This window comes from Pomacea canaliculata, linkage group LG9 (genome assembly GCF_003073045.1).
Source record: "Pomacea canaliculata isolate SZHN2017 linkage group LG9, ASM307304v1, whole genome shotgun sequence".
NCBI classification, from domain to species: Eukaryota; Metazoa; Mollusca; class Gastropoda; order Architaenioglossa; family Ampullariidae; genus Pomacea; species Pomacea canaliculata.
Genome location: NC_037598.1, coordinates 7,882,242 through 7,902,552, shown reverse-complemented (window position 1 = coordinate 7,902,552; position 20,311 = coordinate 7,882,242). Strand labels below are relative to the sequence as shown.

Here is a 20,311-nt window from a genome sequence, read left to right as displayed (position 1 = left end):
ATGAGGCCTGTGCTACAAAAGCCAGATCCCCAAGCAAATTTTCAAGCAGGAGCCTTGTACAAGTTTACAGTGACTTAAGCATTTCATGACAGATACCTGGCCTACCCACAACGCAATGTGCTAGGAGCTATGGCCTATAGGATGGTGGATGGACCTTTGTACCCAAGCCTGGGGGACAGGAAATGACCTGCATTGCTAGCTTTAAGTCATCCACTGGGAAAAAGATCTGACTAAACAGTTGCTGAATGCAGAAGAAAAAAAAATGTGACCATACTTTTAGAAAAAGAGACAGTCTAGCAAAGTGTAAAGGTCTAGTGGAGAATATCTTCTCAATATGCAAAGTTCAGTAAAAATACTATTTCTCAAAATCTGGGTGAATTTTCATTCTATTCACAAAATACAAGCCTATGAACATCATTGTGCACAGAAAAAGACTAAATTCATGATGTCATGCTTGTCCACAGATACGCTTATAATTAACATATAATTCTAGCTGTCTCATTGACAGAAGCCTTGACAAAGTAAATGCATCCATACAGGTTTGGGATGTCTGTGTTGATCTCTTTCTGTGCATGGAGATTTTATATGCATTTCATCAGGAAATGGAAAAAAGGTGGTTGCAATATTCACCCACATCTTCAGAAATAGTAACTAACACACCCTACTAGACCTTTAAATATACAGCAACAACAGATATCTCATATATAACTATACTTATTAACCAACCAACTATATCATTTATCATCACTATAAATTATTTTTTCAGTCTGCACTTTTTTTAATATCAAATTTTGAACAGCTCATCTGGTATATTTGCATATTAAGGTGATGATAATACTAGTGTTGAGAATGAAATATATCACACAGTACAATAAATAAGAGAAAAACCTAATATTTAAAAGTTATCAAAACCATGCATATCAAAAAGCAAAAGATTAAAATGTACTTAACAAAACTGTAGTAGTAACAAAATGTGAATTATAATAAAGGAGATGAACCAATCAGAGAAACAAAAACACTATAATCAATTTGCTGTCCATCTCTTTAATTAGTCAATGAAAAGCCATGTGTATACGTTTGTACCTCTATAAAGGTAACTTATTTTTTCTGTAATTTTACTTTGTTGAGCAACATATATACACAACTAGTTCATTTCAAAACTCATAACTATCATGTGGAAATTTTAAATAGAAATGGCAATGTTCCCCTCCCACAGTCCCACCCCACCCCTACCGTTGGTGAGTTGCTTATGAGGTCTAAAAACTCAGACACTAAATTTGGTCTGAAAAGTGGACTCACTTCTAACATTTTCTGAATTAAAAATCTAACAATCCACCCAAGAGGTCTTGCAAAACACATTGCATTGACAGTCAGAAAAGGTCATTTAGTAACTTTGACCTTATTGACAACTTTTTTTACCTTTAGCCTCAGACAGCTACAGTAGTCTGCCATTATGCTGAAACAGTCCACTTTCCCAGGTGACAAAGTTCGCTATTAACTTTGAGCATGCGTGAGAAGACAACTTTTCCATCCCACTGGTGCCTATAAGTTTTTCCTCCAATGAGACGTACATGAGGCAGAAATTATACCTTTATAACTTAGTTATGGAAGTATTGCATGATGGTAATGTAGCACTAGTTTACTGTCAAAACATGCCATGCTTAAATGACAAAATTTTGGTAATGCTTAAGAGTTTATATTTGAGCTTATGATAGCAGCAGCAATTGAAAATAACTTAAACATCATAAGTTTATACTGTTGTGGATGAACATCTGCTAGTTTTTTGTTCGTGAGAATGAAAGGTTATGTATTTGGAACACATCTGAATAAAACTTTTCCGTTTTCTTTTTAAACATAGAAAATATGATCAATTTCATATTTGGAAAGCAGTATGCAGAGTGGTTAGAACACTGGCATCCAAACCCAGAGGTTCCATACCTGTTGACCTTTACCTTTTTATGATGAATTTAGCAATTATTTGTCCTAATCTTATATCTTACATGCAACATCATATATCTTACCAAAGAAAAAAGACAGTAATCTTGCATGAGACAGTGCTTGCATTAGACATATATTTAAAGATAATGATACCAATTGAGTTTGTAAAGCATATTTCCTCATCTGGATGTGAAAATGTGCTTCACACAAAAAACTACCAATGAACTTAAATGTCAACTGTACAAGAAATATAAGTATCTGCAAACAATGACACAATTACACATATGAACTAGTTGGACTGATGCAAAACTAACAAACAAATCCCAACAAAAGAAAGCTAAGGAGTGATCAGAATAGTCTGCTTGAACAGTAAAAATATTTTTGATAAAGATGGATTTTTGAGGGTGGATTTAAAGGCTTTGATTACAGACACTGCTGAGAGACAGTTGGGCCGAGAAAGAAAAGGGGCCTTTACTTTCTCTCATCTGATGTGTGGCCAGAAAAGAAAGCAACACAAACTGAAGATATCAACTTGGGTGATATTTAACAGAAACTAAACCTTTCTGTGTACATCTTTTGCACAATAATTTAATGCTTAGTACCTAACAGGGCAAGCACTAATAGAGAAATGTTTATGTGATCAAATGTAACGCATTTCACAACTGCATCAGCCCTCAAGCTTATGGTACATGCCATAAAACCCAAACAATCCCCACACAATTTCTCAATCCAGTAAAAAAAAATCTGTTACAGGCTGAGCACAAGCAGTGTTCATCTATACATGTTTAGAGTGATTTATACCACATTTTAATGACTAGAACTGTAGCAGCAGTTAACTGATGCCAGCCTTTATACCAGGCTTGGACTTCCACCTGGTTACAGTCACATTAAATAAGACATTGCTAGGAACTCTGTAGAACATTCAGACATCTCTCTACCATAGGTGAACAAAGGATCTTTCAAGGCATTTTTATACACTTGAATAGTGTCAAATATACCATGGGCAAGGTGAAAGTCTTCAGTCTCCCTTAAAATGCACGAAAGAGGTTTCATTGTAAATATTTACAAATGATGCATTAAAGTTAATGACTCATAGAGATGTTCAAAATTATCATGAAAAATAGCAAAATTTACAAAGTGAATCACACAATTTTTTTAATATCACAAAGTCCACAAAACTTAGGATTTTATTATTGCTGTTGTAAAGCCCTCCTCTTGCTTGATTAACATCTTCCTGAAAACAATAAAATTACATCTCTACAGGACAAAATGACATCGCAGGACAAAAAAAAATAGCCATAAAAATTAAAGAGTATTTTATGGAACAGATATTTTTAAACCTCAAAATTGGGTAGCCTAATTTCTATCAACATAGAAATTCATTCCCTTTAGCAAAAGTTTACAAATTTTACATGCTTTATCTGATATATATTTAGCATTGAGCATTTATGAAAAACTATTATCCACAAGTCTTGATCTTAATATAGCAACAATTTATTCCACCCCTGAAGAATGAAGAATATTTCTTACATCTATTACAGGAATTAGTAAATTTCACATAACATAGCAAATCACTAAGCTTTATCGTTAAATGTAAAAGGGAAAAAAAGACAACGCTACAAAGATACATCACACAAATACTAAAACAGTAAACTCATTAATTTCTGTCATGTCAGCAAGTCAGTGTTGACTTTGGAAAATTAATTTTAATGTAAAAGATAGCAGGTTCTTGGATACCACTAGAAAATAAAAGATATTTTTAATGACTCCTGGTTTTCAGATTTTTAAAACAGGTTTTTTTACAGTGGAGATCATAGAACTTTCTAACCACTGCAAGTTAGAAAATCTTGCAGAATCTATAAAAGTCTCTGAAACATTTAATTCTTTAACAAAAATTGTGTTTTAAATAACTCTTTATTTACTTGTGTTTCTGCCATAAAACAGTACAACTGAAAATATTACCCGTTTTGTGATTCTATGACAATAACAGGACTGCTGAATGTCTGGCCATTCAGAGTTGCTGCATGATGTGCGATAGCAGCAACTGGGCCTGAGACATACTTGGACACATTTCCTTTAGCTGCAGAAGATAAAATCAGGAATAAACAATAGAAGACAATATATTGTTTATCTCAGCGGGGAATAAATAATGCAAATGATATGCTTTGTTCTTTTCAGTACAATCATTTTTAGCATCAAAATATTCCTCTGAAGTCATGCCGCAGCTTTGTAAAATTTAAAGGTAGGGAAAAGATTATGATTGAGTCTAATTCATCACAATCATGTGGTTGTGGCTCTCTCTCTCTCTCTCTCAGTGATTTAATATTTAACAGTGTTAACTTCTGAACTGTCAGGTGTCACAATGGTGCTGTTATACTGTGTAGTAATTTAGATACATACCTGAAAGGCATAGGCCATGCTGGTCAACACATATAGCACCATTCACCCCAGGCATTCTGCAACTAAAATAAAAAAAATTTGTTGGATGTAAATATTTTGTGGCTTATATATATACAGAGATCTGAAAAAAAAAACCATACACTTGAACTTCATGGTTTTAATTTTCTCCTTTTAATTTTTTCAACGGTGCTAGTAGTAGTGATAATACACCCAATGTTTCTAAAGTGCAACACATAATTTGCTACTTTCTTTCGATCAACATACACGAAAACTCAAGGAATCAATAAAGTATATTGTCTCACTAAAAAGGTCACGGACTGACGTATTACATTTCGTTTTCATTTTATGAACACAAGATCAGATTCCTTTCTCATCGAACATATGTCACACGGTGCTTCATTTTTTTTCTGCTTCTATATTTTAGAGCATTCTACTGTCGTACTTCTTAGATGCCGAGGTTATTAATTACTCAGTGTAACGTAAGTTCTACTCAACTAAGTAGTGTCTAATGCTAGTGGTTTGGAACGATGGAAGCAGTACACAAAGCAAAAGGGGTGGGTCTCGTGATGAAATTTACTTTGACATTTTACTTTGAACAAAATTGTTCTTTGGAAAACATCTTTACCAGTCCTCTAAGTGTTTTTCAAGGGATTTCTCCATGCTATGAAATTGTCGAACAAAATGCAGAGTCGAAAACGTTCCACACAGGTTTACTGCAATATTAACATGGAAGAAAGACTGCTTTGAAAATGTACGATTCTGCATAATCTGTCATCTTCAAATGGTTCGTTTAGATGGGTGCGGCGGATGTGGAAGAGTTATTCGCCGTCTAAAGGCTTTTACCGTTGGCATTTGCAGTCAACAACTTGTTGGGAGAAACAGGTGGGTTTTGTTGTCGTATATATAACAGAGATAAACACCCTAAGGCACATTTTAAAACTGCTGTAGTAGCGTTATAGATTTAGTTTGTGTTTCTGTTCAAAGCGCGTATTACATGTCAATGTCATTAGACGAGTCAAATACACGTACTTGTGTTTTGGGGATTCGTAATGTGTAAAAAGTAGAGATTTGTACAACAAGTGGTGAGTATTTGTGGATGCTGCAGAAGTACCTTTTTTGAATTATTTGTGTTTGACGGAAACCATACATTGCAGCTGTTGCACACAATGTACGCTTTATGAACAGATTAATGCTAACGTCTAAACGTAAATAGTAAATTAGCATCCAAGTTTCAAGCTAGGTCTAACCATGAATTTGTGTCCCTATACAGGTCCGTGGTCTAACTGGATTTAAAGCTAGTGAGCATTGAAAATGTGAATCTGATTTACATAGCAGAAATCTATTCGAACCTATTGAAAAAACATTTAATTCAAATGGAAAGGGCATTGGGATATAGTTGTAATATTTCTTAAACAAGAGATTTGCTAAAGACGTGTGATTTATAGGTTCCTCTATTCCTTGTATTTCCAGGAGGGTAATGTTTTTGTAAAAAAGAAATATCTTATCCATTTATGATAAGATTTCATGACAAGCTACAGTACAGACACTAACTTATAGCATAAATAGCCTGCTTCAGTACTATTTCTCAAACAGACCATGAATATGAAAATAAGGTTGTACCAGAAAGAATTTGAAAATTATTACAGTCATTAAAATTTTAACATTTTCACCAGCTTATTGGAGAAGTATGCATGTCAGCATACTTTTATGGATTAATATTTGAAATGCAGTATCATCCTTTCCATCCTCTGCTACCTTTACTGCATATTTTGCACAATACCTCTGGATTTGTTTAGTTTGTGATGATGAATTTAGTAGGCCAGAAACTTGTTCATTTTATTTATTAATTGATTTAACACTTTTGTGTGTCATTATTTTTTTATTGTTAATAGAAATCAATAATTCCATTTTTAATAAACTAACGTTTTGAATTATCATTATATTGATTTCAGATTGCACTTTCATTCACTGGATGATGTGGTTTTCAAGTGGGTTTCTTTTTGAATGATGAATTTAGAGACTATTGTCTCACAGGTATTGCCCACCTGAAAGAGGCAGAGATTTAAAAAGAAAAGCTTAACTAGTTCAGGAATCTGAAAGAGCAGTTTGTAAGGCTTTTGTAATTTTCAGCAAGGGACTCTACAGGGGACATAAAACTACTGCTGCAAGGGCAGTAGTTATTGTTTGTTTTTAGACTTTGAGTTTGAGTTAATGAGTGAGGAAGACATCTTCCGCCTTCTGGGGCTTGCATACTCCAGCCCCTCAGCCAGCGACCTCAGTGAAGGTGTATCAGACATGAGTCTGTCTACTTCCCCAGGGAGTGATGGACCACAACACTTACTCAACACCAGAGTTGTGTCCAATGGTCATGCAGACCATGGCACTGAAGGAGGGAGCTCTGGCAGTGGGGGTGGAAGTGAAAGTGCCCCAAAACCACGCAGGAAGACAATTGCTCGCCAACTCTCTTCCAACCCTTACCTCACGAGTGCTTCTTCAATTGAGGATCACATGAGTTTGACACCAGCCTCGTCTTTTGCTTTTGGGGAGAATGCACCTTATGAAGATCCCAAAATCCCCATGCGTGCCTCATCTTTTCCTGTTGCTGGGGAGGTGTTGGAAAACTATTCTTACCAGCAACATCAATTAAACCAAATCCGCAACCTCAGCCACATAGAACAACCTGGGGAACTGAATCAGTATTACACTAATGTTGTCAATGGCAATAACACTCTTCCAAGAGGAATAAATTCTTGGGGACACTTTTCCAAGAGCTGTCACAATCGGTACAAGTATCGACGTAGTGATTATTCAAGTGATAGTGAGGAGGATGCTCTCTCTCCAAACCCCTCCCAGCTTCCTCACAAACTTAGTGCAGGCTTCTCTGGACAAGCGCCACATACCTGCCTCTCTGATCTGCAACATGTTACAACTGTCATTAACCGTAAAAAAAGTGCCATGGACATAAAGAAAGATCATAACCATTATTCAGAAGGAGTTCGCCCAAGTGTGTTCAAGGAGAGATTTGCAGTAAGTTGTTTTATATTATATTAAAATACCAGACTTAAAACTGTTTGCTGAACATTTTGCTGTGCTTTTGTTATGATGTGTGACAGAAATTTATATTTGGTGACTTTTCGGAGAAATTTTCTATTTCATTTATAAAGATTCCACTCTTCTAGTCAGATAATGTGCATAATGGGTTCTAAACTAACAAACAAAAATAACCGTCTGTGAAGACACTGTTATTCTCTTATCTTAATCTGTTTGTGGAAAATACAGGAAAATCTTGTTACAGACAAGCAAATATTGTTCTTCATTTAAAAATATTTTAACAATGGATTCTTGCCTGAAGTCTATTCCTCGCTCTTGCTCACACACAGGTGAGTGAGAAGTAGGGAGAGAGGTGAGACATTAAAACAATTATGAACGGACTGACTTTTTTCTCAGTGAATTAATGAAACGGCTTGGCAGCATTTTGGGCCTATCTATGTTTGAGCAGTAGTATGCTATAAGTATTATATTTTCAACCATTTATCAGCAGCGCTGTCTGATACAAATCTTAGCATTGCAGACAGTAAAAACTGCATTTACAACTGCATTCTGAAGAATGCTGTTGAATGATTTGTCCTATTCAGAAATTAATCTCTTATTTTGTGTGCCTTTGTGTAGCTTTTTTTAAAAAATGTTCTTCTTGGTTGGTCTTTGTGGGTTAGCTTTTATAGTGCCTTCAGTATTTGGGTATGTTTTAGTTTAGTTTTGTTTATTCCTTGTTACTCAAAGAGCATAGGCCTGCAACAACACCTTGCCAGCGGACCTGTTTTGGGCAGACCCCCTCAGTTGGACCCATGTGGTTCCAAAATCCTTTGCCTCACTGTCTGCTGTTCTTTTCCAAGTTTACCTTGCCCTCCCAACTCTCCTCTTTCCCTGAGGGTTCCAGTTAAGTTCCTGCTTGGCAATGGTGTCAGCTGGTTTGCATTGGGTGTATCCAATCCATTTGTGCTTTTTAATGTCTTGACTAGTGTTATTCTTGTTGGTTCTTTCTGCTGGCTGCTGTTGGAGATTTTTTTCAGGCCATCTTATTCCCAGAATATGGTGTTGGTAAATGTCTGGAGCTTGTTGTTGACGGTGTTTGTCACTCTCCAGGTTTCAGAACCATACAGTAGGACTGCCTTCACATTGTTGTTGAAGATGTGGGTCTTACTGCAGAAGGATGATGCTCGGGAGTTCCAGATGAAGCGTAGGCTGTCAAAAGCATGCTTGGCCTTGTTGATGCTGCTTTTTGATGTCATAGTCTGCTCTACCATTGTTGTTGACGATGCTCCCCAGATACGTAAAGCGGTCTATTTCCAGGATGTTCTTTCCTTGAAGTTGAATTGGGAGTTCCTGCTTGTTGTTGATTCTCATCACTTTAATCTTCTTTCTGTCAACCTTTAAGCCAGTCTTCACCACTTCCTCTTAGATTCAGTTTGGTTTGTGCATGCTGCTGCCGATGAAATAGGAGACTGATATCATCTGCAAAGTCCAGGTCCTCTAGCAGTTTGGTGAAGGTCCACTGGATACCGGTGTTGTTGTCTTAGGTCATCCTGTGCATAATCCAGTCTATGACCATCAGGAAGATTTTTGGATAATATGCAACATTGTCTTACACCAGTCTTCATTACGATAGGCTTAGTAGTTTGCCATTGTGAACAACTTAGCTGGACAAGTCTTCGTACAACCCTTGGATAATGCTTATGAGCTTAGGTGGAATACCATAGTGGATCAACAGCCTCCAGATGACGTCCCTGTCGATGCTGTCAAAAGCTTTCTCAAAGTCCATAAAACTCCTTGTGTTTTCTTTCCCTCTTCCCTAGAACCTCTGTACGGGTTGTCTTCCATACACTCTTGAGTGTTGACTAGTGTTCAGTAGTGTTGACTACTGATTCTTCTGTCAGTCCTGAAAGGGCCTCATACTTATTCTTGGCTTCATAGTTACAAATTTCCCTTGTCTCCTTGTTCTTGAGGTACTGAGTATTAAACTTGTGTTGTGGTCTGCCTGCTGGATCAGTGAAGGACTTCAGCTTAATCTTGAAGATTGCCACTAGGAGCTGGTGGTCTGAAGCAGCATCTGCATCTCTTCTCACTTAGATATCTTGAAGACTCCTCTTCCACTTTTGAGAAACCATTACATAGTTTTCTGTCTGGTCATCAGGGGAAGTTGAAGTTGTCTTATGTATATTTTTGTGTGGGAACACAGTCCCACCTGTGACGTGGTCATTTAAAGTGCAGAAGTCAGTGAAGAGCTCCCTATTTTCATTGCAGGTACCATGTGGGCATGTGGTAACCTAAAATTCTTTGATGTGTTGATTGTTTTATGCCTTTGTCATGAGCATATACCCTTTTTATCCTAGGCAGAATGTGAGATCTAGACTTAGCTTGAAATTTAAAGTAAGGTTAATTTACTATCTGGTCTTGAGCTTCTTCCTTCTTTTTTTTTTTAATCATGGTTTTTTTTTTAGCCTGGCTTATATGGATTATCTGCTGACAACAGGAAAAGGTTTGGAATAGCATTTCTACTTCTGTTTTAGCAGGATTTTCGTTGAGGAAAAAAAGAAGAAGCAAATGACTTCCTATTACATTTTTAGCATTCGGTAGCCTGATAAAAGAAACTGAGCTTGTTATCTTGCCATTATACTGTTCAATTGCCTGTGCTAGCATGAGGGGGGTGTGTGTGTGTTAGGGGTGGATGCATCATTGTCATTCTTGTCTTTGTTATTTTTGTTTCTAACTTAATATTTTCCGATAAAAGTAATTCCAAAGGGTCTGTATTCTTTAGCATTAGCAACACCCACTTTATTTTTCCTCCTGTCCGCATGCGTACTTGTATCTGCAGGTGGGAGCTTCTAGAGCTTAGATATAAAGGATATAAGTAGTAGTATTATTACTCATATTTTTATATTTAAGCTTTACAAATTTGCCTCACAGGTACAAAAGTCAATACTAAATTTCTTTTTTAAGCTTTAGTACTTGGTGAGATTTTCTCCTGCATGGTTAGCTATTATTATGTACAACAGTGACTGATAGATGTGTTGTTTTGTTTTTGTTTTATTTTTGGGGGGGGAGAGGGGTGGAAGAAGACAGATGCTATTGCTGCTGAATATCTCAACCTGTGTTTTGTGCTGTTTCTTTTTGTTTGATACCATGTAGCTGCTATACTTACATTTATATTTATTCATTGTCCTGACATTAATCGATGGTAATGCCTCACCGTGATCTCTCTATTTCATTATTAAATGAAAGGACTGTTTCAGAAATGCCTATCAAGTTTTATCTTATTTAAGACAAAATATCAAGGAAACTTAAGCTGAGAGGTTATGGTCTAATAAATAATTTTAAAATACTGTACAATAAGGGGAAAGAAAGTTTCCATTTAATATTTGGTGTGCTGTTGGAAGCTGGGTCTAGGAAATGTTCCCATCTCAAACTTTGACATTTTAGCCAGCCTATGGTTTAATTTTTTCTTCAGGAATGGGACATTTGTGAATCAATGAAATGATGAGTATGTCTTGGGAAGTGTCAGGCTTGCACTAAGCATTCTTCTGAATTGATCGTTAGCTAGTGGCATTTGTGTTATCAAGACAGAAGTTCAGAAAAAAGGGGAATAACCTATTCTTTCAGTAGATGTGTTAATTGAGCTTATGTCTTGTGGTCTTCTGTTTGTACTGAAGCTGACTGGACTCTATCTTTTTTTCAGATCAGCAAATTGCTGAACAATAGAACATACATTTACTGGTTTTGTACATCAGAATATTACATTATCTCAAATGCTTGAAAGGGAACACAAGATGTATTTGTAGCAGTAATTGGGTAAGTAGTGGGTAGTCATATGGAGTGTAGGTGGATGCTGTAACATATGGATATTTTTCACATTCTAATTTTCTGGTTTGTGTTCCTCCACTATGTTAGCATGGTAACTAGTAAATGCTTGGATTAGCTACATCTCTTGAGTTCCACTAAGATCAAAGTAAACAGATTTGTCTTAAATATAGCAGTGTGCATACATGCATCTACACAGGGAGTGTTCATTTTTATGAGTCACATATTTAGTAATTGTTTGAGGTAGGGTGTGTACATGCAGAGAGACTTTTACAAATATGGAAATCTTCACCGTTTGTTCATTTCTATGCTTGTTTCAATGGATCCATAGCTACATTAGCACCAGCATTTCAGACTATTTAATATTATGTCTGATAAGCTATAGATTGTTGTGGATTTGTTCCATGTACCATTATGTTTTGCTCCTAAATTTACATTCTCAGAGCAGCCTGCTGTGATGCTGCCCTGTACTGCCAACCTTTTGTTTTAAAAGTAATAATGATATAGGGATTATTCCACCATCAAAGGTTAGCTCAAAGTGCTTGACAAAAAAAGATAAACAAACAGAATAATAGGAACACGGATGCATGCATCTTATGCATTTTAATGCTTTTCTGCAATTTACTGTAACCAGTGAACATGTTTCCACAAAGAATATACTTCTTCTTGTTCTTAATCACCCTCAGTGCAGCATATGTCTGCAAAAGAATATGCTAGCTGGCCTAAATATTGACCTGATTTCAGTGACTTGGGAATATATATTAGTTTCATACTTTTGCAGGAAAAACAGTAATTCAGTAATGATTTTTACATTTTTAAGTGTTAGCAGCATGAAAAGTAGAGTGTGAGCCTTTCTGAGACTTCATTAGTAGTTTTCTTGCCAAGATTTATTGTCAGCACTAGAGCACTTTCATAATGAAGACTGGTGTAAGACATGGGTTTCATATTATCACCTGATGGTCATAGACTGGATTATGCACGAGACAACCCAAGACAACAACACCAGTATTTTTGTTTTTTCAAAATAAAATAATATACTCTTTAGGACAGACACTAACAATATTAACGATAACATATTTTGTAAGACACTAACAGTAACATAAGATATTGATATCTGAGTTACACTTCCTTTCCTTCTTTCTAATGTCATATGAGGCAGTTAGCCCAGTCATATATAGGCTGTACATTTAATTCACTTTAACTTAAAGTAACAGCACAGAAAATTTGCAACAAAAGTGATAGTTTTCCTTTATCTGATCAACATAACTAATTGACATTAATGATCAGATGCAGACTATTTATATAAATATATAATGCACAATTTTGAATTGAAAGTTGCTGCTTGGTGCAGATTTGTAATTTTAATGTCATTTATTAGGCTCTTAATTGAATGCAGAAACAACATGGACAAATAAAAATCATAAAAAATATTGAAAGGAGGATAGTAAAAAGCTACTTCTATTCTGTTTGAAACAAAAAAGCCCAAAATTTAAAACTTTGTATAAAAGTTTCCTCTGACCAAAAAAAAAAAAAAAAGAAAGAAAAAGTTCATGGGAGTTATTTAAAGAAGATAATGCTTTTGAGGTTCCTGCTGGAAGTAGTATTATGCAGTCAGGTATTTTATTGAAAACAAGGATGCAGGAAAAATGGATAAGTTACACATCCTGTTTTGCCTTGAGAAGAATCATTTAGAATAATTTTTTCTGAAGTACACATTCCCCCCACTCTCTGTAGTTATAGAAGAATGTGGTTAAAAGGGGCTTCTTTGTGCAGAAACATTCCTTTAACCTTTTAATGTTTAAAAACCGTTTAACCAAATATGTTTTTTTTCTATGGAAAGATGTGCATAAATTATACAAATTAATCCTAAACTTTAGAGAGATATGACAAAATCTTACATGTATCAGCAAGCTGCTAAACCTTTCCCTCCCTTAGTTCAGTTGTATTGTAATAGTCTCTGTAAGAGTATGATGAGAAATCCACACCACCATCAAACTGTTAAAATAATAATGCATATATACACACATCTCTATCTATTGGAGCTATTAATGATTTCCTCACCACTTTCAAGATTAACTAAGCATAACCAGGAAAAAAGATATGCTGCTGTTTCCAGCAGCACAGAAAGAATGAAAGAACAATGAGCATATATTGAAAATATCATGTTGTGTTCACAGTTCTGTTATTTTCCTGACTGCCTACAGTGCACTTTTTACAGTGTTGATATTCATGGTTTCTGCATTAGTTTATTACTGGTATAAATGCCCCTTATTATTATTAGGAATAGGGAGATTTGATGGCCTCAGCCCCAGTGTCTGTCGACCATTTTGTAGGGTTTGGGTGAAGATAAAGGTGTTTAGAAAAACACGCATGGGGGGGAGGGGGGGAATTGGTGTTTTACGTTGTGTCAGCAACTAAGGCTATATTACGGCAAGCAGCCAGCCCTGTAAACAGATGCCACATGCAGAGAAAGAACAGCGTGCCCGAGACGAGAAATGAACTCTGGGCAGCCAACCTTCACTGTATTGGTGACAGGCGCTAACCGTTGCGCCACCGGACCGCTCTAACACACATGGGTACAGAAAGCTTCGCTGTTATGCCCATTAACATAGGTCTACAGCATTCAGCTTTCAAGTGATCAGGGAATTTAAAAAAAAAAAATGCCTCAGTGCTAAGAAGCCTCAATCCATCCCCCCACCCACCCACAAGTCTGAAATGTTTCAGACATTAAGATTGTTCATGTGGCTTGTACACATCTCTGCTAATTATACATTGGTGTCATTAGTTTATTAGCAAATGCCAGTTTGTATACATGCATATGTGCTTTCCCAATTCTAGGGGATTGTTTCCAGAAAAATAAACCATTTTTTAAATTATTATTTCCATTTACTTGGAAGATTTCTCATGTTCTTTTCTGTGTTTCAAGACATGCTATGCACGTAGCATCCAAAAGTCCTTTCTAAAAATATTTTGCAATGTTTAAAACAAGTAATTTAATGGATGCAGAATAATGTTGTTAGCTGCTTAATGCAGATTGTGGATATTTAATATCAGCTTATTGATTCATTATCCTTAATTCTTAAGCAGTAGAAATTTTTTTTGTGTGGCATTCTAGTTATTATTATGACATCCACATTAAAGCATTCATAGAAACCCAAGGGTATGGTGTCATAAAACCATCTTGAAAGTAGAACATTACTTTAAACCTTTTACCTGTTTTCTGTTTGTTTTTTTCTCCTCTTTTCTGATGGTTTTAGCATATATTCATGATCTTTTAAAAACAAGTTGAAACCAGAAGAAATATGAGCATAAGGGCAAAGCAGTCCAGACAAAGCAGTTATCGTTTTCATCATTGAGATAGTCTGATCCATACAAATATTGGGGGATATCTAATCCCTTGCTGTTAATGCCACTGTCTCATCACCTTGACGTTGTGCACTTACTCACATGCATTTCTGTTTATAAGGGAGACTCAGTATTAGCTTCTGAATGATTTCAAAAGTGTCAGCACTGTGTGCAGGATAGAAGATATCTTTGTTTATTCTTTCACTTTTAACAATTTCAGATGATGAAAAGGTGGTTTTCAGAATGCAGTCATGAGCAAAAAAACATTGTCTTAAAAGGGTTACTGGTGAGTATTTTACTAATGATTACATTTACATTCCATTTAGTTAGTATTCATAAACTTTGCAGATTCTCACATGCGTTCTCTGTGCTTGGATCAGACAACTAGAAAAAGGTCAGGCAAGTTGGGCAACAAAACAGTATACACATTGTGCAAAAAAAATTGTGAACTAGTACTAGTTACCATCTGGATTAATTTTCATAAATTATTACTTTTCCTTTGTTTCATCCAGACACTGATGTTCCATCTATTGGTTTCTGGAATTGTGTTTACTAAAAGGAGTGTGTGTAACTAGCTGTTCTGTACAGTAAAAAAAAGTCATAGTCATTATTGTCATAGATGTTAGCATCATTGAGACAGAGGTCTTTCAAATGAATTCTCTGATTGGATGCAACTTATTATTTTCAGTTCTGCTATATATTTTAAAGTGGATATTTATATATATATTTAAATTTAGCCATAGGAATATCTTTTAGAAACATTCTACTTGTGTACAATAATGTTTTTTTCATTTGTACTTCATTTTCTCTTATGCAGAGTGTATGTGACTTGCCACAGCTACATCTCTTGTCAGTTCGCATGGAGACGAACCTTCACAGGGGCTGCCCTCCAAATTGTCAGGATTTTCTGACTTGGCTGCCCACCCCTCTTGCTGCCAAAATTATGACATACCTTGACCCAGGTGAGCAGCTTTGTGGGACTTGTGGTAAAAACGTGTTAACTATTGGCTGTCCTAATTAGCATTCCAAACCACACCCACCAAGTTGTAGTGACATCATTAGGGCAACTTTATGATTACTGTGTCTAATTTATTGCAAGATACCAATTTCTTAAATCTAAGTGAAAACATTGTTCCTTTTGTAGATGTATACTTTCAGCATCACAGTTTTTACCAGATTTTTTAAATTAGACCTTATTTTACCCAGTGTCACAAAAGCAGACTTTGGGAAATGCTTCATTAGTGTATATTTGAAGTTCTTTGCAGTGGCTGTGGCCTTCTGTGATATCAGTTGTGCCTTTCTCCAAAAATCTGAAAAATCTTAGCACATTTTTATTATAAATGAATGACAGCTGTGTTCTTAGTAAAGGGTTAAATCCACCTGTCAGGATTTTGCATACCTTACTTTTATTTTGCATGCTCCTTGTGAAGTATCTTTGAGCTGTACATCTTTTGTGTGTTGACAGTGAGCTTGTGCCAGGCAGCACAAGTGTGTAAGCATTGGCAGCAGCTAGCAGAAGAGCCGTCTTTGTGGCGGCGGTTTTGCTGCCAAGCTAAATGGCGTCTGTCGAAGGCAGCAGAACACAAGCAAGTAATCAGCCACATGTCTGCAGAGGGAAGCATTCAAGTAAAATAAAATTTTATTTCTATTTTTCATCTTTTAATGGAGTTAGGTTGTTTTTTTGGTGGGAATTCATTGCTTGAATATTTTGTACTGAAAACGTTTGCTTAAATAAAAGAAGAAATGATTACAAAATAAAACTTTATGAAAATTTTAAGCTTTTGTACCCTTGGTAAGAATTGAGCTGTTTTAGCGGTATGTGGTGAAGCCTGCTTTTATAGGAATATCTACAAGTGAAGAAAGTCTATATCTGAACACATTTTTCTTGAAAAATAAAAAAGATCTTCAAATAAATGATGGTGAGGATGTTAGGATTGAATTATAGCTGATGATTATAATAGAGGAGGGGATGGTGGTGGGGGAGACTAGTATTGCCCATTGCTCGTCATGATGGATGATACTACTGAACCAGGAATGTTTAACGAACAAGACATTGTTAACTTTTTTTCATGACTGGCATCTACTTCATGTTCGAATGATGTTTCGAAGGGTAGAAATAAGAAGTTACAGCATAGACAGGATCCATGAAAATGTGAATAGCCTGAGGCAAAGGCTTTGTAGCTTGCTGCAAGCTTGTTTGTATAAATTGTACTTTATTTGCTATATTTGTCTTCTATGCATTATTTGAATATTGGCAACATTACATGCACGGTGGCATTTAACTAAACAGTGCATAGCATAAAATATCAAAGAAATGTCATAATTCTGCAGTGGAAGCAAGTGTTTGCTGAGAGGTTCAGATTGCGTAACAACTGGCTTGCAGGCAGATGCACTGTTCGAACTTTTGAAGGCCACACCCAAGGTGAGCCCCATTCTGCACTTGATGTTTGCAAGATGCTTTTTGAGCAGTTAGTTACTGTGGTTTACTTGTAAACATAGTTTAAGAAAGAGACAGTAAAGAAAAGAATATTTTGTAGAACAGTTTTCTGAAAAAACATTTAATTAAGGAGTTAGTTCTATGTCATTTTGATGAAATGTGCTTTCTTTGCTAGAGAAAATTTCTACTTAAAAAGGAAAATGCAATTTATTAAATTAATATTAAAGGGTGAAAGTCATATATGTGCAGATATGTTGGCTGCTTTAATGTATGTATTTCTATGTAACAAAGATTTGGGGCAGGTGTGGATATACATGCATGTAGACATGTTCAGATACTCGTGTGCAGGTACAAGTGTTGCAGACATGACCGAGTCTTTTATCAATAAAGTTAATAACAGTTGAAATTATGATATTTCGATATTTGAATAAATTTTCAAAAGGAAAACATGCACTTAAATATTTTTTTTTTGTCTCAGGAATTTCCTGTGTGCAATTTGATGATAATAGAATTGTCAGTGGATCTTCAGACAAAACTATTAAGGTGAGAAATAACATTTTCTGGTTACATCTCATGTGATTGTACATTGAAAGTTTGTAGTGTTCTGCTAAGGTGTTTTCCCATTTTGGATAACTTATGAATGTTATAAATATGCAGTGAGGTGTAACCTCTTGGATAATATAACTTTGTAGCCAATAGAGAATGTATCTTTGAAAGAGTCTAAATTATTCTTTTTTAAACGCATAAAGATATACACAGTATAAATATTTATATATCATTTGAATAGGTTTGGAACATTCGCACAAATGCTCAGTGGTCAGTGCAGACACTGGTTGGACACAGTGGCACGGTTCGATGTTTACATTTGGAAGGAAATCGGCTAGTCAGTGGATCAAGTGACAAGACCATCAAGGTCTGGACCTTAACACATTAAAGTCAGCAGTTTTATCTCGAAAAACTTGATCATTATGTTGTAATCTTTTGATATTTTTATGAGTTTTATGAAATAAAAATAGATCAATTCTGAAAGAAAATAACTATCAATAAGTGATGGTGATTGGGAAGAATTTGACTGGGAGAAATGCACTCATAATCTTTTAGCTATATTTATTATTCAGGTATGGGACTTGTCAACCCAAGACAGCTGGTCAAGCATTGCCTGTAAAGTGACCATGATTGGACATAGAGACACCGTGCGTTGCCTGCAAGTAGATGATGATAAGGTTATCAGTGGCTCATATGACATGACGCTGAAAATCTGGGATCTTCGCACTGGCCAGTGTCGTAAAACTCTAGTGTAAGTGTTGTGAGGCAGGTTGATTTTGCTGATCTGCGTTGGTAACAAAATAGGAAATCTCTGTTGCAGCATGAGTTAGAAAGAATGGAAACTGAATGAAAATTTTTTTTAAATAATCTATTAAGTCCACAAATCTGTTTTAGTGTCCTGGCTAATCCATAAATATGATTTGTCAGATGCTTTCAGGGATCAGAATTTATGGCATTCATTGTTAGCTATGCAAAAATGCAATGCTTTTATCTTCCTGTTTAAAAACACTTGTTCCTTTTATTAAAAAGCAGCCCTCTTTAAAAGAAAGTTTCCTTTTTATGGTGGAAGATTATATTGGGAAAAAGAGTATCCTTTGTGTCTGAGCAAGTCCCTACAAAAGAAAGTAAATAGCCGGATGTATTTTGCTTCAGAGATGATGGGCTTTGGACATTTTAATTTTAACTAGATTTCTTAATTTAATCATTCAGCTTAGGAGAGCAGCAAAAGAGATGAATAATAGTTTTCTGCTTTTGTAGCATTAATTTGTATCATTTGTAACAGGGGCCATCAGGCACCTGTGCTGTGTGTCTACTTCAATGACACGAAGATTGTCTCAGGGTCAGGAGACAAAACAATAAAGGTATTTTTTTCCCTTCTTTCTTTTGTAGTATTTTTAGGTATTTCTTTCATTATGGTTAAGTAAAATGTTTTTTATGATGGTTTGCTTTTCTCTAATTTTGTTTTAGGAAATAAACATTAGAAAGCCATGCCACTTTCAAGTGACATGAACCTTGATATTAATCCCAAGTGTTACTTGAACTTGGAATTTTATGTAAAAACCATTTACTGAGAAGAGTACTTGGACTTTAAATTGCATCTAGGGTGAAATAAGGTTACCCTGAGTAATGCTCAGGGTTAATTGTTTTTATATGAAATTCTGAGCCTGAGTAATGCTTGGGGTTAATGGCAAGGGGTTAATCTTTTATGTTTCACTTAAGCTTTCACTTAATCTTTTAACCTTTTTCAGCCTAGAATATTCAAAAATTTGTGGCTGAAGATTTATACTAAATTATTGTGTTTGTCAGCTGTGGAACTATGAAGGAACGTGCACAAGAACTCTAGCAGGCCATCAGGATGCTGTTACATGCTTACAGTTTGACTCCACACGAATTGTCAGTGGTTCACTTGACTGTACCCTCAAGTTTTGGGACATTCATACTGGAGATTGCATTAACACTATTGACTGGAAGGTAGCAGAAGGTCATACAGGAGTTGTGAGGTAATGAAAATTGTCTGCACCCTAACCTTAGGTGTAGGTAGACATGGACATTTGTTTGCATGCATGCCTCTATGTGCTTTTATAGATTTTCATGCAAGTCTTCCTGTGCAATGTTGATGAAATATTTTTAAAACAAACAATGAAATCATTGCAAACTTATTTACCAACTTGAAATTAAAACCAGTTTTTACTTTAGCCCTGACTTCTGTGTTAGTGTCACTTAGGTCAGTGGTTCTCAAAGTATTTCGGACCGTGGACCACTTTACTTAAGTAAAAAAATATGGCGGACTACCAAGTCCTAAAAATCAGTCTGTGCCATGAATTTCATATTTAAATTGCCGCATTTGTTTCATTAAAATTCAAAACTAAATGTCCTTTTGTGACAGTAGTATAGTAATAAGTTGACATAAAACTACCTACCTTGTTCTTTGTAATTAAAGCGTTAATGCGAGAAATACATCACTTTAAACATCACTTTACTGACATATGACGACTGTCAGCCGCGGACCACCTGACTTATGCCCACGGACCACTAGTGGTCTGCGGACCACACTTGAGAACCACTGACTTAGGTTTATGCCAAAACCTTCTAGCCTTTCACTTCATTCATTTTTTTTTTTCTTTTTTTCTTTATTGGTCCTTTTTTTTCATTGTTGACTTTCTTGTGATTCTAGAATTATTTCATACTTTGGTAACAGATGTCTTCAGGCAGACAGTTGGCGTGTTGTCAGCGCGGCTGATGATAAGACCCTTAAGGTAAGGATACATTTGTAGGCATGTGTAGATGCAT

The 20,311-nt window shown here is 35.7% G+C and overlaps 2 protein-coding genes across 3 annotated transcripts in view; one reads left to right on the top strand and one right to left on the bottom strand.

Annotated features, from left to right (window-relative positions):
- Positions 1–757: 757 nt before the first annotated feature.
- LOC112571539 (ragulator complex protein LAMTOR5-like) lies at positions 758–5,121 on the bottom strand. The gene is made up of 4 exons (XM_025250579.1): positions 4,964–5,121; positions 4,339–4,400; positions 3,901–4,018; positions 758–3,172 (listed from the first exon to the last, which is right to left on the bottom strand). The coding sequence occupies exons 1-4, from the start codon at positions 5,101–5,103 to the stop codon at positions 3,118–3,120; spliced, it is 375 nt and encodes a 124-aa protein (XP_025106364.1). The 5' UTR covers positions 5,104–5,121; the 3' UTR covers positions 758–3,117.
- LOC112571527 (beta-TrCP-like) overlaps positions 5,107–20,311 on the top strand; it is a 29,640-nt gene continuing 14,435 nt past the window's right edge. For both annotated transcript variants that reach the window (XR_003100841.1, XM_025250560.1), the window contains exons 1-12: positions 5,107–5,220; positions 6,291–7,365; positions 14,759–14,824; positions 15,356–15,500; positions 16,004–16,164; positions 16,870–16,960; positions 17,454–17,518; positions 17,763–17,888; positions 18,094–18,272; positions 18,804–18,882; positions 19,328–19,521; positions 20,220–20,277. Coding sequence is in view for 1 of the 2 variants with exons in the window: in XM_025250560.1 (XP_025106345.1) it covers positions 6,550–7,365; positions 14,759–14,824; positions 15,356–15,500; positions 16,004–16,164; positions 16,870–16,960; positions 17,454–17,518; positions 17,763–17,888; positions 18,094–18,272; positions 18,804–18,882; positions 19,328–19,521; positions 20,220–20,277 (1,980 nt within the window). In the remaining variant the exon portion in view is untranslated. The remainder of the gene's footprint in view (positions 5,221–6,290; positions 7,366–14,758; positions 14,825–15,355; positions 15,501–16,003; positions 16,165–16,869; positions 16,961–17,453; positions 17,519–17,762; positions 17,889–18,093; positions 18,273–18,803; positions 18,883–19,327; positions 19,522–20,219; positions 20,278–20,311) is intronic.